Below are 18,128 nucleotides of genomic sequence, written 5' to 3'. Positions count from 1 at the left end.
CTTTGGCAAGATGTGGCTGTTAGCAGTTTCCATAATTCTCCCACAAAATATGTACCTAGGGCTGATTAGTTTCATCCCTATTTGCAGCTGTCTGCCACTTCAGACAGGGCTATATTTCTGTGATGAACATGATTCCAGAAAAGCTTTCAGATTAAAGGTGCCTTCAGAAGATTGAAGTAAAGCCTCTTTAATTCAGATTCTTCTAATTCTGTGAACTCAGAATTCATTATCAATTGCACTAGTCTGCAGCTTCTCTTAATCCAATGATGAAAAAAGACAGGGATGGTGGTTACCAACCAAATAACCATAGAAACATTGTTTGCCAAAGGTCCAGTCAATTAAAAAAGACCTCTTCACCCAGGTTCAGAGATACTTTATCAGCACTATTGATTTTCCTTTCCATTTGTAAAATTGTGGTATAATTTACACACGGTAAATGCCACCCTTTTAGTGCACAATACTGTGAGTTTTAAAAACTGTTAATCTCTATCATAATCAAAATAAAGAATAGTTCCGCAACCAACTAACATTTCTCCATTGTAATCAAACTTCCCGCATCCAGCTCCTGGAAAATCACTCTCAGTTTTCTATTCCTATACTGTGCCTATTGAGAATGTCTTTATAAATAAGATAATCTTATGGAGTGTCACCTTTTGAATCAGGTCCTTTGACTGAGCATAGTGTAGCTCAGATCACTCCTGTTGCTTGATGCATAACTTGTTCCCTTTCTTAGCGGAATACTGTCCCATTAGATGACAGTAATTTATTCATTCATTCATCAGTGGATGGCCATTTGAGTAGTTTATAGTTTGGGATGGGGTAATAATGAAGTCCCTATAAAAATTCATGTACTGGTTTTTGTGTGCACATAAATTATTACCTCACTCAGACCGCTCAGAATGGGACTACTGGGTTGGGTGATAATAAAATATTTAGCATTTTAAGAACCTTCTTTGCCATACAATCAATCATGTTGGGAAGTGTCATTCTAATCTTTTGTTTCTTTGTAAGCATTAAAGAGTTGATTTAATGGCTAATGTGTGTATGAACACAAGTGTACATCATATACATTTTTGCATTTGACCTTCACATCTTGAAGGGAAGTCGAACAGGTGTTATGTCACATTATAGATGAGAAGCTGAGGCTGAATACAGTTGTATGGCTGCCCAAGTTCACACCAGCTTTGGCAGAACCAAAGCCAGAAGCTAGCCACTTCCTCACAAGCTGCTTACTTTCTCTACAGATGAGCAAGAGGGGGACATCACTCTGTAGGAAATGATCTGTCAGCTGGGCTTCCAGTGACTCGGTGCCCCAGCAAATCTGTGAAAGGTCTGGCTTACTGTGACCAAAGCTCTACTCCAGCAAATCTTCCCTGCACTGTATCTCGCTTCTCTGGAGCCCAAGGCCCAACTATTAATACCTAGGAAATAATTTGTTACCCAGCCTTGTCTCACTTCCTCTCCCTTCCGAATGGTTTTGCATTTTAATGGGATCTTTGAGGGACAGCCCCTTTTGAGTACTGGTTTTCTACCTCATGTTACACTCAGGCCCTCAAAGCATGAGCACCACTGTGGTAGAAGGAGTCAGGGAGAGGTTTTGAGTTCATTCCACCCAACCAAGTATAGAAGCGACCAGTTTTAGCCCAGCATAGCACTAGTGGCTCATACCTATAATCCTAGCCATTCTGCAGGATGAGATCTGAAGATCTCAGTTTGAATCTAGTCTGGGTAGGAAAGTCTGTGAGACTTTCCAATTAGCCAGCAAAAATCCAGCCGTGGTGCTGTGGCTCAAGTGGTAGAGTGCTTGCCTTGAGCCAAAAACAGCTCAAAGATAGCATCTAGGCCCTGAGTTCAAGCTTTAGTACTGGCACACAAACACACACACACACACACACACACACACACACACACACACACACACACACACACACACACACACTGTTTTATGTAATGAGCTTTTAAGAGTTTATTTGAAAAGGTGAACATGCTGTTTTCCCAGAAAAAGTTTGAGAAACCAGTGAAGACTATCTTTAAATATTTGAGGGTATGGGGCCTCCAAATACCTTTCAAAGACTTAAAATTAGCTTAAAACAAACCAACTAGCATATTCCTCACATATCCTATAATGCAGATACTTTATTAATTTGAATGGATCCCACATATGCAGACTAATCTGAGTTACCAAGACTTTACTTCATAGGAAAATAGTCTCCGAGGATGCTAAAACTTCCCATGAGATATTGACTCCCAAAAGCTCTCAGCATTCAAGAGGGGCTTGGTGTCTTCAGGCCCTCAGGGTGTTCATTATCTGTGTGTTACCCTTTCCTCTGTTGTGTTCTGATTGGAAAGAACTAGAATAGATTCATGGTTTGGCTTTGGGCTTTGGAATTATGTCACCGTTTTCCTAGTTCTAACTTCCTAGCAAATCACTTTATTCCTGAAGCCTCTGTTTGCTAATCTGTGAAATGGAGATAAGAGGCCTCAGTCAGAACTGTTGTGGACTACACACAGCCCAGTTCTAACTGGTCTAAAGCACTCCGTCAATATTATCGCCAGCCCCACCCACTCTGACATTTGCCTTTCAGCCATGAAGAAGCTAAAATTTGCTACAGATTTGCTGTAACAACTTAGATTTTGCATTCCAAATAAGTTTTATAAACATGAAGACAATAGGGTCACTACTTTAAAATGTTATTAATGTTTATAACATCTAGTTTAGGGCTGGGAAGGTGGCTCAGTGATAGAGCTCTTGCCTTGCATGCATGAGGTCCTGGGTTCGATTCCTCAGCACCACATAAGCAAAAAGAAAAAAGCTGGAAGTGGCGCTGTGGCTCAAGTGGTAGAGCGCTAGCCTTGAGCTGAAGAGCTGAGGGACAGTGCCCAGGCCCAGAGTTCAGGCCCCACAACTGGACCCCCCCCCAAAAAAAAAGAACATCTAGTTTACATCTCTTCAGAAATATAAACAAAACAGATACCTATTCAAAGGCCATTAACATTGGCTCCAGGCTGGAATTAATGCTTCCAAAAGAGCAGAAATTCAGCAAAATAATTAACTTTCTCTGACATTTCTTAAAAGAAAATTTTTCTTCTTTATAATTTTGTTACCAAAAAAAGTACTCATCAAAGTGATAATAGAACAGATCCAAATGAAGTATTACTGTTTGAACACAATCTTTAAGAGGTTTTTCTTTTGAACACCAAATGATGTTTACATTACTGTCCTGTGATTTACCTTATTCATTTTTTATATTTTTATATTTTCCTATAATACTCAAAATTAGAACAGATTATATTCCAGCAGGCACTGGTAGGTGACTTATGCCTATAATCCTGGCTACTCTGGAGGCTGAGAACAGAAGGATCTTGGTTTGAGGCCAGCCTAGGCAAGAAGTTCGTGAGACCCATCTCAAAAACACCTAGTGAAAAACTGGGCTGAAATATATCTCAAGCAGTAGAATGCCAGACTTCCAAGTACAAAGCCCTAGGTTCAAACCCCAGAACTTAAAAAATATATATATTCCAATACAATGACATCAAGATTCTCTAACCCCAGCCAATTTCAGATTTCCAGAGGGAAGGTTTGTAGTATGAAGTAACACCAAATCTGTGGGTCTGCTCACAGGACAATCTTAGTCACTGAGCAATGGAAAGTATTTGTCTCTCAAACTCAGTGATTCCACTGTCGAACTGGAGTGGTTTCATCGCAATTCCAGTTCAAGGAATGGCATAGAGGAGTGTTTTTAAAACAGAGAGTGTCACACTGGCTCATTAGAAGTCTAATTGTAGCATAAGTATAGCTGGGGCTACACTGAAGGCGGAGGTGGAAGGATAATAATCCCAGACTAGCCAGGGTAAATAAATAAATAAATGACTGTATCTAAAAAGTAAACTAAAGCAAAAAGGGCTGGTAATGTGATTCAAGTGGTAAAAGCCCTTGCCTAGGAAGGGCAAGGCCCTAAGTTCAAATCACAGTACTGCCAAAGAAAGAGAAGGAAGACAGTAAAGAAGGGAAGGAAGGAAGGAAGGAAGGAAGGAAGGAAGGAAGGAAGGAAGGAAGGAAGGAAGGAAGGAAGGAAGGAAGGAAGGAAGGAAGGGAAGGAAGGAAGGAAGGAAGAAAGGAAAGAAAAAAGGGAAGGAGTGAGGGAGGGAAATTTCATGGTACTTTGATTGCTTCTTATTTTGTTTCTGTGATGCTAGAAATTAAACTCAGAGCCTCATACATGGTAGGTAAGAGAATGTCCTAGGATTACAGCTCATATTTCCAGCATTTTCACAAATCAATACTCTAACCATAGTGATTATCCTTCTGAGCCCAACGTTCAAACATAATGGCATTTCTGAATCATCATTAAGAATAACAATAGATCTGTTTGTGACAATTGCTACAGATGAAAGTGTCTGTTCAGTGGTCCAGAAGAAATGAGTCCTCACTTCCCAGTGAGAATAGCAGATGGCCAAATCAGATCATCTAGTAGCAGTGTTTCAGCTGACTTTGCACAACATCACCCAATGCAGAAAGCCATTCAAAGCTGACCATTGCTCCATCAAGCTACCAGCGGTGTGGCCTTGAACAAGTTTCTTAACCTTTGTGTCTCTTTTCTCATCTGTAAAATGTATTCATTTACATGTACTCATGTGAGTTCATACTTTACAAGGACATAGATATTCATCTGACCCCTAGTCAGTATCTCAAGCAATGTTGCCATAGCCACTTTAATAGTACCAGTAGCAATAACACTTTATGATTATCTTCTGGATTAAGGCATCATTAGGCATATCTTGGGTCTGAGTTCTATATCAAAAGGAGAAAGGCAGGAATCCTTCTTCAGGGGTTGGGGATCAGCTAGCCAAGCTGGAAGCCCTAAGGGTAGGAGGACTGACTGTCAGGCAGGCAGGTGACAGGCTCTCTTTCCCCTGCCATGCTTCTGGCTCCTTTGCAAGAGTTTCAGCACAGGATAAAATTAGCTCTTCCTTGATTTGAATTATGCTTTCATCATCTGTTCAATTTTTTATTGAAGATAAGAGCCATCTGGATAAACCAATCGTACAGATACTTATTTACTGCAACAAGGAGTGAATTCCTAGCAGGTCAGCTCTCTGATTACTGTCATTTGGATGATATTTCATGAAATAAACAAGCAGTTGAAACACATGCTCGGTTTTTGTCTATGAAATGAAAGGAACACATTTTATTTCTCAATATTTCAGGGCTCCTACAAGAATTTTAGAGATCATATGACTTTTGACTCAGACATAATTTTGCACATATAATCTGAGTGACTACCTGTTAATAATATGTATTTATGGATTAATCGGCCCGTGTTTAGTGAGATGAGAACTTGTTAGAAATGACTAGAGTAAGTTAGATATAGTGGCACCCATCTTTAATCCTATCTACTCAGGAGGTAAAGGTGGGAGGGTAAAGGTCTAAGGGTGCTTGGGAAAAAGTGGAGACTCTATTTCAAAAAGAAATGAAGCCAGGCACTGGTAGCTCATGACTGTAGTCCTGGCTACTCAGGAGGCTAAGATCTAAGGATCAATATTAATATTCAAAGCCAGCCTGGGCATCAAAGTCCCTAAGAATCTTTTTTTTTTATAAGTTTTTTATTGTGCAGAGGGGTTACAGTTACAGGCACAAGGTAGTGAGTACATTTCTTATCAAGCACTGTTGCCTCCTCCTTTGTTTTTCCACTACCATCCCTTCCCTCCCACCTCCACAACTACATTCCCTCCCACCCCCTGCCTAAAATGTAAAGTTCATTTTTCAACATAGTGTGCATCTCATTATTACAATAGGTCAACCTGTATCCCTATTTAAACATTTTGTTTTTTCCCTTCCCCTCCCCAAATTAGAAAAATGTATATACAAGATGCAGGGCACTGACATCAAATACAGTGAAGACAGGGGTTATACCATGGGGGGAGAACATACAAGAGAAACAAAAAAAAAATCGCATGGTTCCTTATAAATACGTTAGAAACAATAGCAAGAAAAAAAAAACCTCTTGTGTCCCTATCTTGGGATTCATTTCCCTTAACTTCATCTTATCTTGTCATATGTACATAGCTTTTGACCTTTTCTACTTGTCCCACACATATACTAGTTATTGTAATTAAGGGAAACCATGGAACCTATGTTTCTTTGGGCCTGGCTTACTTCACTTAATTAACCACTTAAAAAACAGAAGTGGAGCTGTGGCTCAAGGTGGAAGAGCTCTAACCTTGAATAAGAAAGCTCAGGGACAGCAAATGGCCTGGCACTGAATTCAAGCCCCACAATTGACAAAAATAGATAAGTAGCCAGGCACCAGTGGCTCATGCCTGTAATCCTAGCTATTCAGGAGGCTGAGATCTGAGGATCCTGGTTCAAAGCCTGCCCAAGCAAGAAAGTCCATGATATTCTTATCTCCAATTAACCACCAAAAAATTGGAAGCGGCGCTGTGGCTCAAGTGGTAGAGTGCTAGCCTTGAGCTGAAGAGCTCAGGGACAGTGCCATGGCCCAGAGTTCAAGTCCCATGACCAACAACAACAACAACAAAAAGAAAGATAAGTAAATAAATAAGTAAATGTGTCAGTGAAGTAAGGTGTGGCTAAAGAGGTGGAGTGCTTGCCTAGCAAGTGCAAGCCCCTGAGTACCATTGAAAGAAATGGCAGTAGGAAGGGCAAGAAGTTGGATGGAACTTAAGAGAGGGATATGCTACTCCTACAGAAGAATATGAGATACTTGGGTTCTAGCTGACTTGTGCGTTCATCAGGACAGCCACGGAATAGTGGTTGATGGATTCCCAGGGATCCAAAGCCAGTTCATAATGGAAGAGAAAAGAGTGACAAGGGAACAAACGCCTGTGAGGCACCTGACAATGTCTCTGAAATTAAAACTTTTCTCTGTCCTTCCCCATCACAAGGAGCCATCAAGGAAAGCTTCGAACTCTTCCCAGTGGGCTCACTGTCCAGTTTGTTCCTTGAAAACTCTTTCCCCACACTTCCTCTCTCATTTCAAATTCTTGTTCCCATTTCACCACCATCCTCCCCCTCAGAACAGATAAAAGTCACAGACACAAACTTGCTTTTGACAGATTATACTGTAAAAGAAAATATTTGCCCTAAAGTGTTTCCTTAAGTAGGTATATGGTTTCAGGTCTTCTATTTCTATTTGTGGAATAGATTTATTCACTCATTAAATATTCATCAAGTGCTTACTTCTATGTCAAGCACGAGGTTAGTTATTAAGTAACTGGGATAAACAAGACCAATGTGAGATTCATTGCTCTCATGAAGCTTATGGCTCATGTTTGAGACTGATGTTAGACAAATAAACAAGCAAAGTTTCTATCATTACAACTTAGTTTTTTGTTCTAGTCCTGGGACTTGAACTCAGGGCCTGGGCATTGTTCCTGAGCATTTTTGCTAAAGGTTAGCACTGTACGCACTGAGCCACAGTTCTACTTATCACTACAAATTGTAAGTATCAGGAGGACATATAAACAGGATACTGTTGGAGAGAGAAGAGTATCTGCTGTGGAGTAGAGCTCTCTGGGGGAACATTCAAGAGTTCTGAAGGAAAGAAAAGAGCCCACCGCATGAGCAGCTGGGAAACAAGCCTTCAGAATAGCAGTAGAATCAAGAGTGACATCCTAGTATAGAACATGAACGCGGTGCATTTGAGGAACTGAGCAGAGAACAGTGTGGGTGGAGAACAGAGGATGAAAGGAGATAAAGCTGGGAAGGATGATGGGGCTGGGCCAGATTGTGCAGGCATATATAGGCTATGTTAATAATTTAGGATTTTAATCTAAGAAAGTAGCACTCTGCTGGAAGTTTTAAGTAAGGAATGGTATAACCTAATTGTGGTCTCAAAAAGTTTGTACATGCCATGGGGAAACCCACCAGAGATGAGTATAGAAGCAAGGAGAGGTGTGGTTATGGGAGTGGCCCCTGTGAGAAATGGAAGTGGCCGGGTCGGCCAAGCCCTTGGGTAGGTTAACCAGGCTGAGGAGGATGTAGGGCACAGAGTAGGACACTTCTCTGAGCAGCAATGCAACTCACTTTTGAAATTAGTCTTTGCAACAGTCTCCTCAGGGCTTATGAAAAATGTCCAACACGATGACCACACTTTAACTATGATTGTCTTCCAGCATCTCACACTGGTTGCATCCTTCCAGACAAGGGTCTTGCACTGTAGTGGTGACGTAAAAGGTTAACAAAATCCACCAGAGATTTAAAGAAAAGACTTACAGGAGCATTCTATCTGTGAAATTAGGGAGAGAAAGGGCCAAGGATGACCTGACTCTGTTTATACCATTGGCCAAAATGAGGAAATAAAGCAAAGAGTATGGAGTGGGCTTAGGAAAGAAAGATTTCTATTTTGGATTTGTGATACTAAAGATGCCAATGAATCCCCTAAGACAAGATACCAAGAAATAAGGACTGGACACATGGTAAAGAACCTGCCTAGACAAGTGTGAGGCACTGAGTGTGAGGCCTAGAACTGCAAAATATATATGTATTTCCCATCTTCAGCTGCCATTAAGTGCTCTTCTGTGTCCTGCATTGCATTTATCCACAGAATGGAGACCCAAGTTCAATCACCTGAACAGACAGAGAGAGAGAGGGAGGAAGGGGGGGGGCGAAGGGAAAGGGTGAGAGAGGATGGGAACAAGAGAAAGAGAGAGAAATAACAGCATAGTGTGGCACATAGGTCTGGTGCAAGCTCTATGCCTTAAGCTCAACAGAAACATTTGGAAATGCTGTAAAAAGCTATGTGAGTAAGTAAGAACACCTAGGGAGAGATTATGGAGAAAGCACATTACCAAAGACCAATGAAGTCCTAAAGTGGGTCGAAGTCCTCATGTGGTCAAAGACAAGAAGAGGAGCTAGCAAAGCAAACTGAGAAGGAACTGGCCGAAAGGTGAGATAAGCCGGAGACTGGGGTGTCAGGAAGCAAAGAGGCCATCTTGTTCCTGAAAGTCACTTGACAGTATGAAATTGTGATGAGAGCAGTTATGAAGATGAATACAGAGAGATGTCCATAAGATTTGGGATCTGACCACATAAAGATCATGGACCTTGACAAGAGCAGTTTCACTGAGGTGTGAGGTGTGTGTGTGTGTGTGTGTGTGTGTGTGTGTGTGTGTGTGTGTGTGTGTGTGTGTGTGTGTGTGTGTGTGTGTGTGTGTGTGTGTGTGTGTGTGTGTGTGTGTGTGTGTGTGTGGCAGGAAGGACAGACCTAGGAAGCCAGTTGTCAGCCACTAGGCCTGCGGACATTGCTTGGATAAAGATATAGCCAATTTTGTCTTTCTAGGAAGCTTCTCTGCTATTTCTGATTTTAGTTACAATATCTCTGATAAAAAAAAGATGCTGTGGGTCACATCTTCCTCAGCCATAATATTATAAATAAATATGAGCACACAAGGTAGCCACTGCCCAGATAGACAGGCAGGGAGAAAGGAAGGAAGGAAGAAAGGAAGGAAGGAAGGAAGGAAGGAAGGAAGGAAGGAAGGAAGGAAGGAAGGAAGGAAGGAAGGAAGGAAGGAAGGGAGGGAGGAATGGAGGGAGGAAGGAAGGATGGGAGGGAGGGAGGGAGGGAGGAAGGGAGGGAGGGAAGGAGGGAAGGAGGAAGGAGAAAATCAAACAAAAACTGGTCTGAAGCAATAAGAAATCAATTTGATTAATTCTTCTTTCCATTTGGGTCTCAATATTTCATGACAACTAGCAATTAAAATATTAGAGAAGGGCTCTTCCTGTCCCCAATTCATGTCACCTTGAGGAGGCAGGTAACAGGGTGAGGTGGTTAAAGGGGATTTCTGGAGAAGAGGCCCTCTGTGCCTGCAGAGCTCTGCAGAATTGTGCCATGTAGGCTCCACGTGTCTAACACTGATCTGGAGAGTCCCTTTGCACAAAAATGAGAAATGCTAAACTATATACAAACTCATCTCGTAAGTCATTTTATTTCATGATGTAGTTAATTTTAATTTTGGATTAATCTTCTTAAGAGGCAATGACTTAAAACGTTCAGTGTTTAGTTTCTCCCACTGTTGAGTATTTAATGATCTATAAACAAGTGCTTGAGAATTTTTTTATAGTAAGAGGAATCCCTTTGTACTATTCAAATTCGCCTTTTTAGTTGTCACATAAAGAAACAGGAGGTAGACAGGAGTAGACAGAAAGAAGAGAAGATCTCCCTGTATCTCAGAAATAATCTTGAGGCCAACTGATGGGGGTCTTCTGTATTGGTATTTTAATCATTTCCATATTCCTGGACAGAAACTCTTCAATATTCCTATACAGTAGGAAAGATGATCAGGAAGAAATGCTAGATATTCTGTTCAATAGTGGGATCCAGCTCCTATTGGCCCGTTTTGAGTGCTGTGGTCCTATTTGTAAAAATGGCTTCGGCCATTTTTCTCAAAAAGTGAAAAAGAGAAAAGAAACCCAAAATTTTACTCCTGGCTAGCCCATTCTTTCATCTTGTTCATTATTTAACTTCTCTCTGCTTCAGTCCTTCCTTCAGGAAATAGTGTAAATAATGTTTGCCTTTTCCCTGTGTCTCAGAAGTAATTTAAGGCCAGCTGACTCCACCATATGTGGTGTAATGGTGGAGAAAAGAGCTGTTCAAATGTGAAATACCATTAACTGTGGTCCAAATCAATTGCATAAGATGTAGTTAGGACTTTTGAGAAACATGTGTATGATGTGTATGTTTTACTGGGATTTGAAATCAGGGCCTTTTCCTTGGTAGAAAGCATTGTACCACTTGAGACATGCCCCTAACTCCAAAGACCCCTCTTAACTTCTTGACTTCAGGTAGGATCTTCCTATATTGGTAGAGTTATCACTGTCTATCATGTGCTGGTTGGATTTTGAATTCTACCATGGCTCAAAGTAGCCACATTCTTGTTTTCATTAAACACATTCACAGATTTTCGAATATCCCTTTATGTCACCGAAAATGCTTGATGTAGAGCAAAACTTTATCTGGGAATTATATCATATGGGAAAGACTAACTTACTGCACTTTCCGAGAAACCTCACCTGCATGTGAGATTGTTAATGTGGGGGTTTCCACAGGAGCCCAATCCATGAATGGATTGCCACAGAGCACAGAAGAAACATATGACTGTAAAATCATTTAGAACTTTCCCTTTGTGTACTGTGATTACTTTAGGAAGTACATGATTCATATCTACAAGGTTTTTAATCCCCATCTTATAAAAGAAGAATTTAAGGCTCCGAAAAATCTAGTGATTGACCCAAAATCACATTGCAGGACTGAGAGTGCAGTTCAAATCATAGAGCCCCTGTCTAGTGAGCATGCAGCCTTGAGTCCAAACCCTAGCACTTCCAAAATCACATTGTTGATTAAATGTTAGAGGCATGATGGGGCTGGGAAGGTGGCTCAGTGGTAGAGCGCTTGCCTTGCATGCATGACACCCTGGGTTCGATTCCTCAGCACCACATAAGCAGAAAAAAAAAGCCGGAAGTGGCGCTGTGGCTCAAGTGGTAGAGTGCTAGCCTTGAACCTTGAGCTGAGGGACAGCGCCCAGGCCCAGAGTTCAGGCCCCACGATCAGACCCAAAAAAAAAAAATATTAGAAACATGATTAGATTCAGCTTTTCTGATGCATTTCGAGGATTCCTTTACTCGCTATGTCAAAATGATTATGGACATCAGTCTATGGAGAGAAGGAAAATAACATGTGTCCCAAATACCCCATTCAAATTTCACACCAGAGAAACTTTATAACTTGATATTCTCAAACTGATCAGTATAATTGGGAAAACCTAACCCACTGTCCTCTTCCTCTCATTAGCTCTTTATAAATCAGGAACAAAAGTATCACATAAGAATCCTCAAGCCAGGTACTGGTGGCTCACGTGTGTAATCCTGGCTACTCAGGAGGCTGAGATCTGAAGATTGCAGTTCAAAGCCAACCTGGGCAAGGAAAGTACTTGAGACTCTTATCTCCAATAAACCACTCAGAAAACCGGCTGTGAGGCTGCGACTCAAGTGGTAGAGTTCCACAGCAGCCTCCCTCCCCCACAAAAAATCAACTTAAAAACATGCATGGACATTTGTAGGCTGGATACACATAAGGATTCCTGATATCAGCACTGACACACAGCGGCTAAGAATTGAGTCCTAGGCAGTCAGGCTGCTCGGTGGGACTGAATCTTTTAGCTAGTGGGGAGGCCCACCAGCCACCAGAATTCAAATATGAGTATTGTGTCTTATTCCCCCCACTATTGACCATATGCCATTTCCTGAGAGGAAAAACTGCATTCTAGAATGGAATTACAAAACCCGAGGATTTCGAAAGGTCAGGAAACATATTCATCACAAATGTCAGGTGTTCACTGTCTTACTTACCCCTACTTTACTGTTGCCTTAACGGCCAGAAACTCATGGTAGGAACTAACCCATCTCAGATTTCTAACGTATCTGTTCTTCTACTTGGCTTCTGATAAACAGTTGCTCTAAGGCAAAAAAAAAAAAGTCATTTTTCATTTATATCATTCTGCTTTATGTGCGTGTTGTTGTAAATTGTTTTGAATCCTTTTTGGAAGTAGACAGAGTTTAAATTCTAAATAGATGTTGAAGCGAGACTTTTTAGAAAGAATCATTTATCTTAGTCCAGAGGCCTTCCATGGTAGAATTTTTTAAAAGGAAAGATTATTTTTTTTAAGTCGAGAATGATAGTTTTTGGATGAATTTATCCAAATTCTGATCCGGCTGGCAGTAGCAGAGAATGAGGCTCGAGTGACGCCTACTGGTGGAGAAAGTCATTCGCAACTACTAGGCAGAGAACTGGAGGGCTTCTTGGCTCTCAACCACTCTCTTCAAACTCGCCTGAATGTGGGTGAAAAATAAAAATAAACTAGACAGAAACACGTGTTGGTTCTTGGGTTTTTTTGGCCTGCTGAGATCTCCCAGCCTGGTCCCGGGGCAACCTGTATTTTTCACAACTACCCAGTGATTCCAGTATAAGAATTTGAACCCAGCGACTCAAGTACTGCCCAGTGGGTCAGTTGGTAGGGAGCTGTCAGGCCGGGTGACTCCCCTGGAAGTCAGACCCGGGCAAGGGGTGCGGCCTGGGCTTTGCCCGGGGGGGGGGGGGGGGATGGTCAGGGTGGTGGGTGGAGCCGAAGAGAGGAAAGCACTCTCCCCGGGGGTGGGCGCGCTGCCCCTGGGCAGGCAGAGCGGTGGGCGTGGCCGGCCGCTCCCCACCCCAGCCCGGGAAGCCGAGGCCCTGGGCCCCGGGGGGCGGCGGGGCGCGGGGCGACCTGCGTGGCGGGGCTTCCTGACGCCTGTGCTTTGGTGTCCACAGACGAACCCAGCTCCTGGAGTGGTCCCGCTGCCGCCTCCCCAGGCCTGCCGGAAGTAGGCGTCTCCCTGGAAGACATCCTCGCTCCATTCTCTCCATCACATCCAGCCCCACCCTCCGACCCTTCCCACCAGATAAGCCCAGACCCAGCTTGGGATATCAAAAGGGAACACGACCACGTTAGGAAACCAAAGGAGCTTTCGGCCGGCGGCCAGAAGAAGCAGCGCCTCGGGGAGCAGGGGGAGCGTTCGGCGAGCCCGCAGCGGGCCGCGCGGCCGCGGCTCGAGGAGGCGCCCGGCGGCCAGGGGCGGCCCGAGGCCGGCAGGCCCGCCTCGGAGGCCAGGGCGCCGCCGGGGCCGGCGGTGGAGGGGACGCGGGCGGGCGGGAAGGAAGGGCTCCGCGCTGCACCCGGCCCGGAGCTCGGCCGCCACCGCGACGGCCCCGGGGCTACGATCGCGGGCCTGGGCGGCGGCGGCACCGAGCGGCCCGGCGTGCGCGCAGGACCCCGGCCGGGCCCGCGGCCCCCGGGGGTCCCCCCAGCGCGCAAGGCCGCCGTGGCGCCGGGGCCCTGGAAGGTGCCGGGCTCCGACAAGCTGCCTGGCGTCCTCAAGCCCGGCGCCTCGGCCGCCAGATGAGCCCGCCCGGGCCTCGGCACGGCCCCGCCAAGCCCGCCACGACGCGGGCCGTTCTTCTTAGGTTCCGTCTCACCGGCTTTTTAATTTATTGTCTTCACTGTCACACGTGCATAGATCCACGAGGCACCGAGGCCTGGGACGCGTCCGAAGAGCCCGGGCGGCCTGGCGTCCACGCGCAGCAGACCTAAACTGATCCCAGAGCCCCCACCCCCGGGGCCACGGTTGGGGGGGGCTTTGCAGCTATGGAAGAACCAAAATAACGTGAAGAACATCACAGAGAAACAGTGCAGTGTAGCTTTAGTGCAAAAGAAAGAAACACGATGGTTTTATCTTCCCTCTACCCCCCCCCCCCCCTCACTGCATGAAGGGTTTGGGTTTCATCCAAACCCTTATATCAAGAAACTGGACAAGTTAAGAGCAATCACAAACTGGAATATCGCCTTAAAAAATAATAAATCAAACTGCACGGAGCAAGCTGAAACTGAGACAAGATTATATCTTTTAATTGATCTGAAGCGTTGTAAATAAATTGTTCTTGACATATCTAGACAGGGGTTAAAGGGTTTCTTTGAAACATTCAGAACTGTTCGCCCATGACGTTTCCATGGCTCACCCCGGCGTCCATCACCGTCTAAAGCAGCACCCATTCCCTGCCCACTGCAGGAGTTAGAAATCTAGTGAATTCATTGGTGTGATGCCATTTTTTTTTTACTGCCATTTCTGTGATCAGATCATATTTCTGTACATTTTCAGTGGTAGGGGAAACAAAGTTTAAAAACTTACATCCTAGGGAACAGTTTGCCATACGTCAGAATTTTGCAGGTTAGCTCACAGATCTGAATCGATTTTCCTCTAAAATACAAATTTTATCAAAAGACCACAACCTATTTAATTGAGATTGGCAACGCTGCAGGTCCTTTATGAAAAGGCTTTCGTATTGTCCCAAGCCAGAAGATATAGCTTCTTTGTCAACAAGACTGTTATCATCACTGATACTATTGTCTATCTTAAACTCTCTCCAATACTCCATTTGCACTTTGACAGAGAGAAGTATTTTTTCTATACTGCTCACATAATAATGAATCCTTAATATGAAAAAATCACTATTACAGCTAATTTATTTTCATTAAAGAACATGACTCCTTTTAGCATTTCTTCTAGCTTTCCTTATTGCTTTTGTTTTCCTTTGGTTTGCTTTTGTCTTGCAGTCTTCGCTAGTGTTGTTTTTTTTTTTAATTAGCACTCTTTCTAGTTGTTCTTGTTTATCTTCATGGATCTGTGATTGATCCCCATAGCAAGAGTCCAAGCTTCCTTTCTTTCTTTTTTTTTTTTTTTTTTGTAAAATGTTAGCATCAATGAATTATCCATCGGTGCATGTACATATTTAAAGGCAAAACATATAAAGGCAATTTGTCTGCTCTGTATGAATGAGGATTTTGTCCTTCCATACTCTGCCCCTGGCAGGCAAGTTGATGCCAAGATGACTCACCTCTCTGCACTTGTAGTTATACAAGTAAAAAGAGAGATCAAGTGGATTTGATAAGATCACACATGATCACCTACTAAGTGGCTCTCTCTGTCACTTCATGACTGCTGAAACCTGAGCACTACAGTTCATTTTCCACTAGACGTAAGAAGTAGTTTAGTTGTTTGATCAGAAAATATGGTTGAAAGCCTCATTGAAGGGCCTTGCAGCTTATAAAAGCAAATTCAAAAAAAAAAAAGATTCCATTCATCATAAACAAAAGCACAAACACATGTAGCAGTTTATAATACATTTGGTTTAATCTTGATCAGTCTTTCTCCCCTGACTAGAAATCCAGTATAGTTTGCCATTAATTTATTGAATCTGGTTTTGGACAATGCTTCTGTAGTGTAGCTGCACGTCCTGGTACTGTATCCTCCAACCTTTATTTTCCATGTGTTACAAAAGGAAAAAAAAGTTGAGATTACGCTTGCATAAACTCTTAATTTGCACAGTTCACAGCTACTACTCGTGCAGCAATTGCTTTATGCGGCTGTAATCCATAACCTGTGAAGTCAGCACATTATCTAAATCTCATTCCAAATAATATTTCTGTGTAGTGTTAGCTGTGAATTTACCCTGTACAGCTGTATCTCTATAAATATAATTCCATGTATTAATAGTCACAGAAAGACTGTAAGTGAGCAACTATTTTTATGAAACGCACCACTATGGATAAATTAACTTTTACAGAAATCTTGTTTACTGTATGATATTCTAAAACACTGTCAAATAAAATATATATCCAAAAAGCTTTTCTTTTTCCAACTATATCAGCTGTGTGTTAATTTGAAATAGATGACTCTGGTGGCTTAGCTTTTAAAAGTTCCAGTTTTCCGTGAGTTTAAAAGTATAACTTTAATGCCCTAAATAGGATTTCTTCCAAACGTACTATTGAACTTTTTTTTTCAGCCAAGTAAAACTCAAAGTTTTCTCAGAGACAATCCAGTTAATAATTGTGTGTCTGCTTGCTACATTATGAATGATATGTTTCTATGGATTGCTACATTGGTTGATATTGTGCCTTTTCACTCACACAAAAAATTAACAGTATGAAATTCTATCTAAATTCTATCACTTTCTTTTTAATTCTGAAACGCTTTTCATGCAAAATTGCAAGAAGTTCATGCAGAAGCCAGTGTTCAGTGAGCAATGATGAATGGCTTTTCCTGTTTACGGACAAAGACACTTGAAGTTCGAAAACTGTCCCTCTTTTACTCCAATACTATATTTTTTATTAAAAAGATCATGATCCACTTTTTAAAAAAGAAAGAGGTGACATGAAGTATGAAATCAAAGATATTAGGTACTTTTTTTAAAAAATATATTGTTTGTCATAAATACATGTCGTGTTTAATAGAGGTGTCTAAAAATGCCCTAGTACAAGTAGAAAAGCAGAAGTCTTATGAAACATTGTACTTAACAAGGTACCAATATGAATAATATATAGTAATTACCATTTAAGAATTATTAGGAGACCAAAATGAGATGATAAGAAATCGAAGACCATTAGGTACTCTGAGGACAGGAACCAGGCAGAAACTAGCGTGAGGAAACAAGCCACCTGGCCAGCAAAGAGACCTTACCATGGATTCCAAGGTCTCCCAGGGCAAGGAGGGGGATCTAGAAAAGTGATGGGAACCAAACTGGGCCTAGGCTGTAAAGCCACTCTTTTAAGACTTGCTAGATGCCATTGCCCAGATTCTCGAGAGAAGAAAACGACTGGCTATGTGAAATGTTTTTAAATTTTGGCACAGTTAATTTGCATATTTGAAGAATTGAATAAGAGCACAAAAACATTACCATAACAAACCATTTACCAGCCAAATCTAGCCCCTAGTCCACCAATTTTCAGCTGCTTTCCTGGAACAGCTTGCTTGCATTGAGATCTAATTTCCCTTCCATGCTGGACTGTGTAGATCCTGAGCGGGTGGAGCCTGTGGCTCCTGAGGTACAGACAAGCCTTCAGATATGCCATGCTAAGCAGTAGGTTTAGGTCAGGCTCAGAAAGGGCCTGCCATCCCTGTAAGTACCTGTTAGTCAAAAGTTAGTCAACTGCAGCGCTTTTGGAATTTGACCCTTATTTGGACTCTGTATTCTTTTTTAATGAATTTTTATTGTTATTATAAAAGTGATGTACAGAAGGGTTACAGTTACCTAAGTCAGATAAAATATGTTGGGGTTTTTTTTGGACTACGTCTTCTTTTCCCTCTGTCTCCCAGTTTTTCCCTCCCATCCCCACCCAAAAGTTTCATAGTTCATTTTCAACACAGTGTCTAGTATCACTGCTGCATTTGTTCACACTTTCTCCCACCATTTCTGTGCCCCCCACCTTTACATCACCAAAGACAGATAAAGGAAGGAACAAAACAAAAAGAAAAGGAAAATAAAGCTTTTGTTTCCATTTCCTGGAGTTCATTTTGGTAAATATTGTTTTGTAAGATCAGATACACATAGGTATTGTGCCTTTGTGTTCCTCACCTAAAAACATCCTCTTTTGGTCTCATTTTGTGTGAATGCCTAGAGACCTGTTTTAAACCATCCAGTGTGTTTACCTGCAGATGTATAAGCACATTCTAGCTACCACAAATGAGGGAAATCCTGCAGCCTATATGTACTCTATTCTTAAGATTTCTTCCCCAAATG

The 18,128-nt window shown here is 42.4% G+C and overlaps 1 protein-coding gene across 4 annotated transcripts in view; it reads left to right on the top strand.

Annotated features, from left to right (window-relative positions):
* Magi2 (membrane associated guanylate kinase, WW and PDZ domain containing 2) overlaps positions 1–16,418 on the top strand; it is a 1,319,799-nt gene extending 1,303,381 nt beyond the window's left edge. For 2 of the 4 annotated variants that reach the window (XM_069996345.1, XM_069996344.1), the window contains one exon: positions 13,326–16,418. In XM_069996345.1, the coding sequence (XP_069852446.1) occupies positions 13,326–13,957 (632 nt within the window). In that variant the 3' untranslated portion in view covers positions 13,958–16,418. The remainder of the gene's footprint in view (positions 1–13,325) is intronic. The other 2 variants (XM_069996347.1, XM_069996346.1) reach the window with 1 other exon arrangement.
* Positions 16,419–18,128: the final 1,710 nt, after the last annotated feature.

Source organism: Dipodomys merriami, unplaced genomic scaffold (assembly GCF_024711535.1).
Source record: "Dipodomys merriami isolate MVZ:Mamm:240054 unplaced genomic scaffold, mDipMer1.0.p SCAF_5, whole genome shotgun sequence".
In the NCBI taxonomy this organism is placed as follows: Eukaryota; Metazoa; Chordata; class Mammalia; order Rodentia; family Heteromyidae; genus Dipodomys; species Dipodomys merriami.
This window is presented reverse-complemented; position numbering and strand designations above follow the sequence as displayed.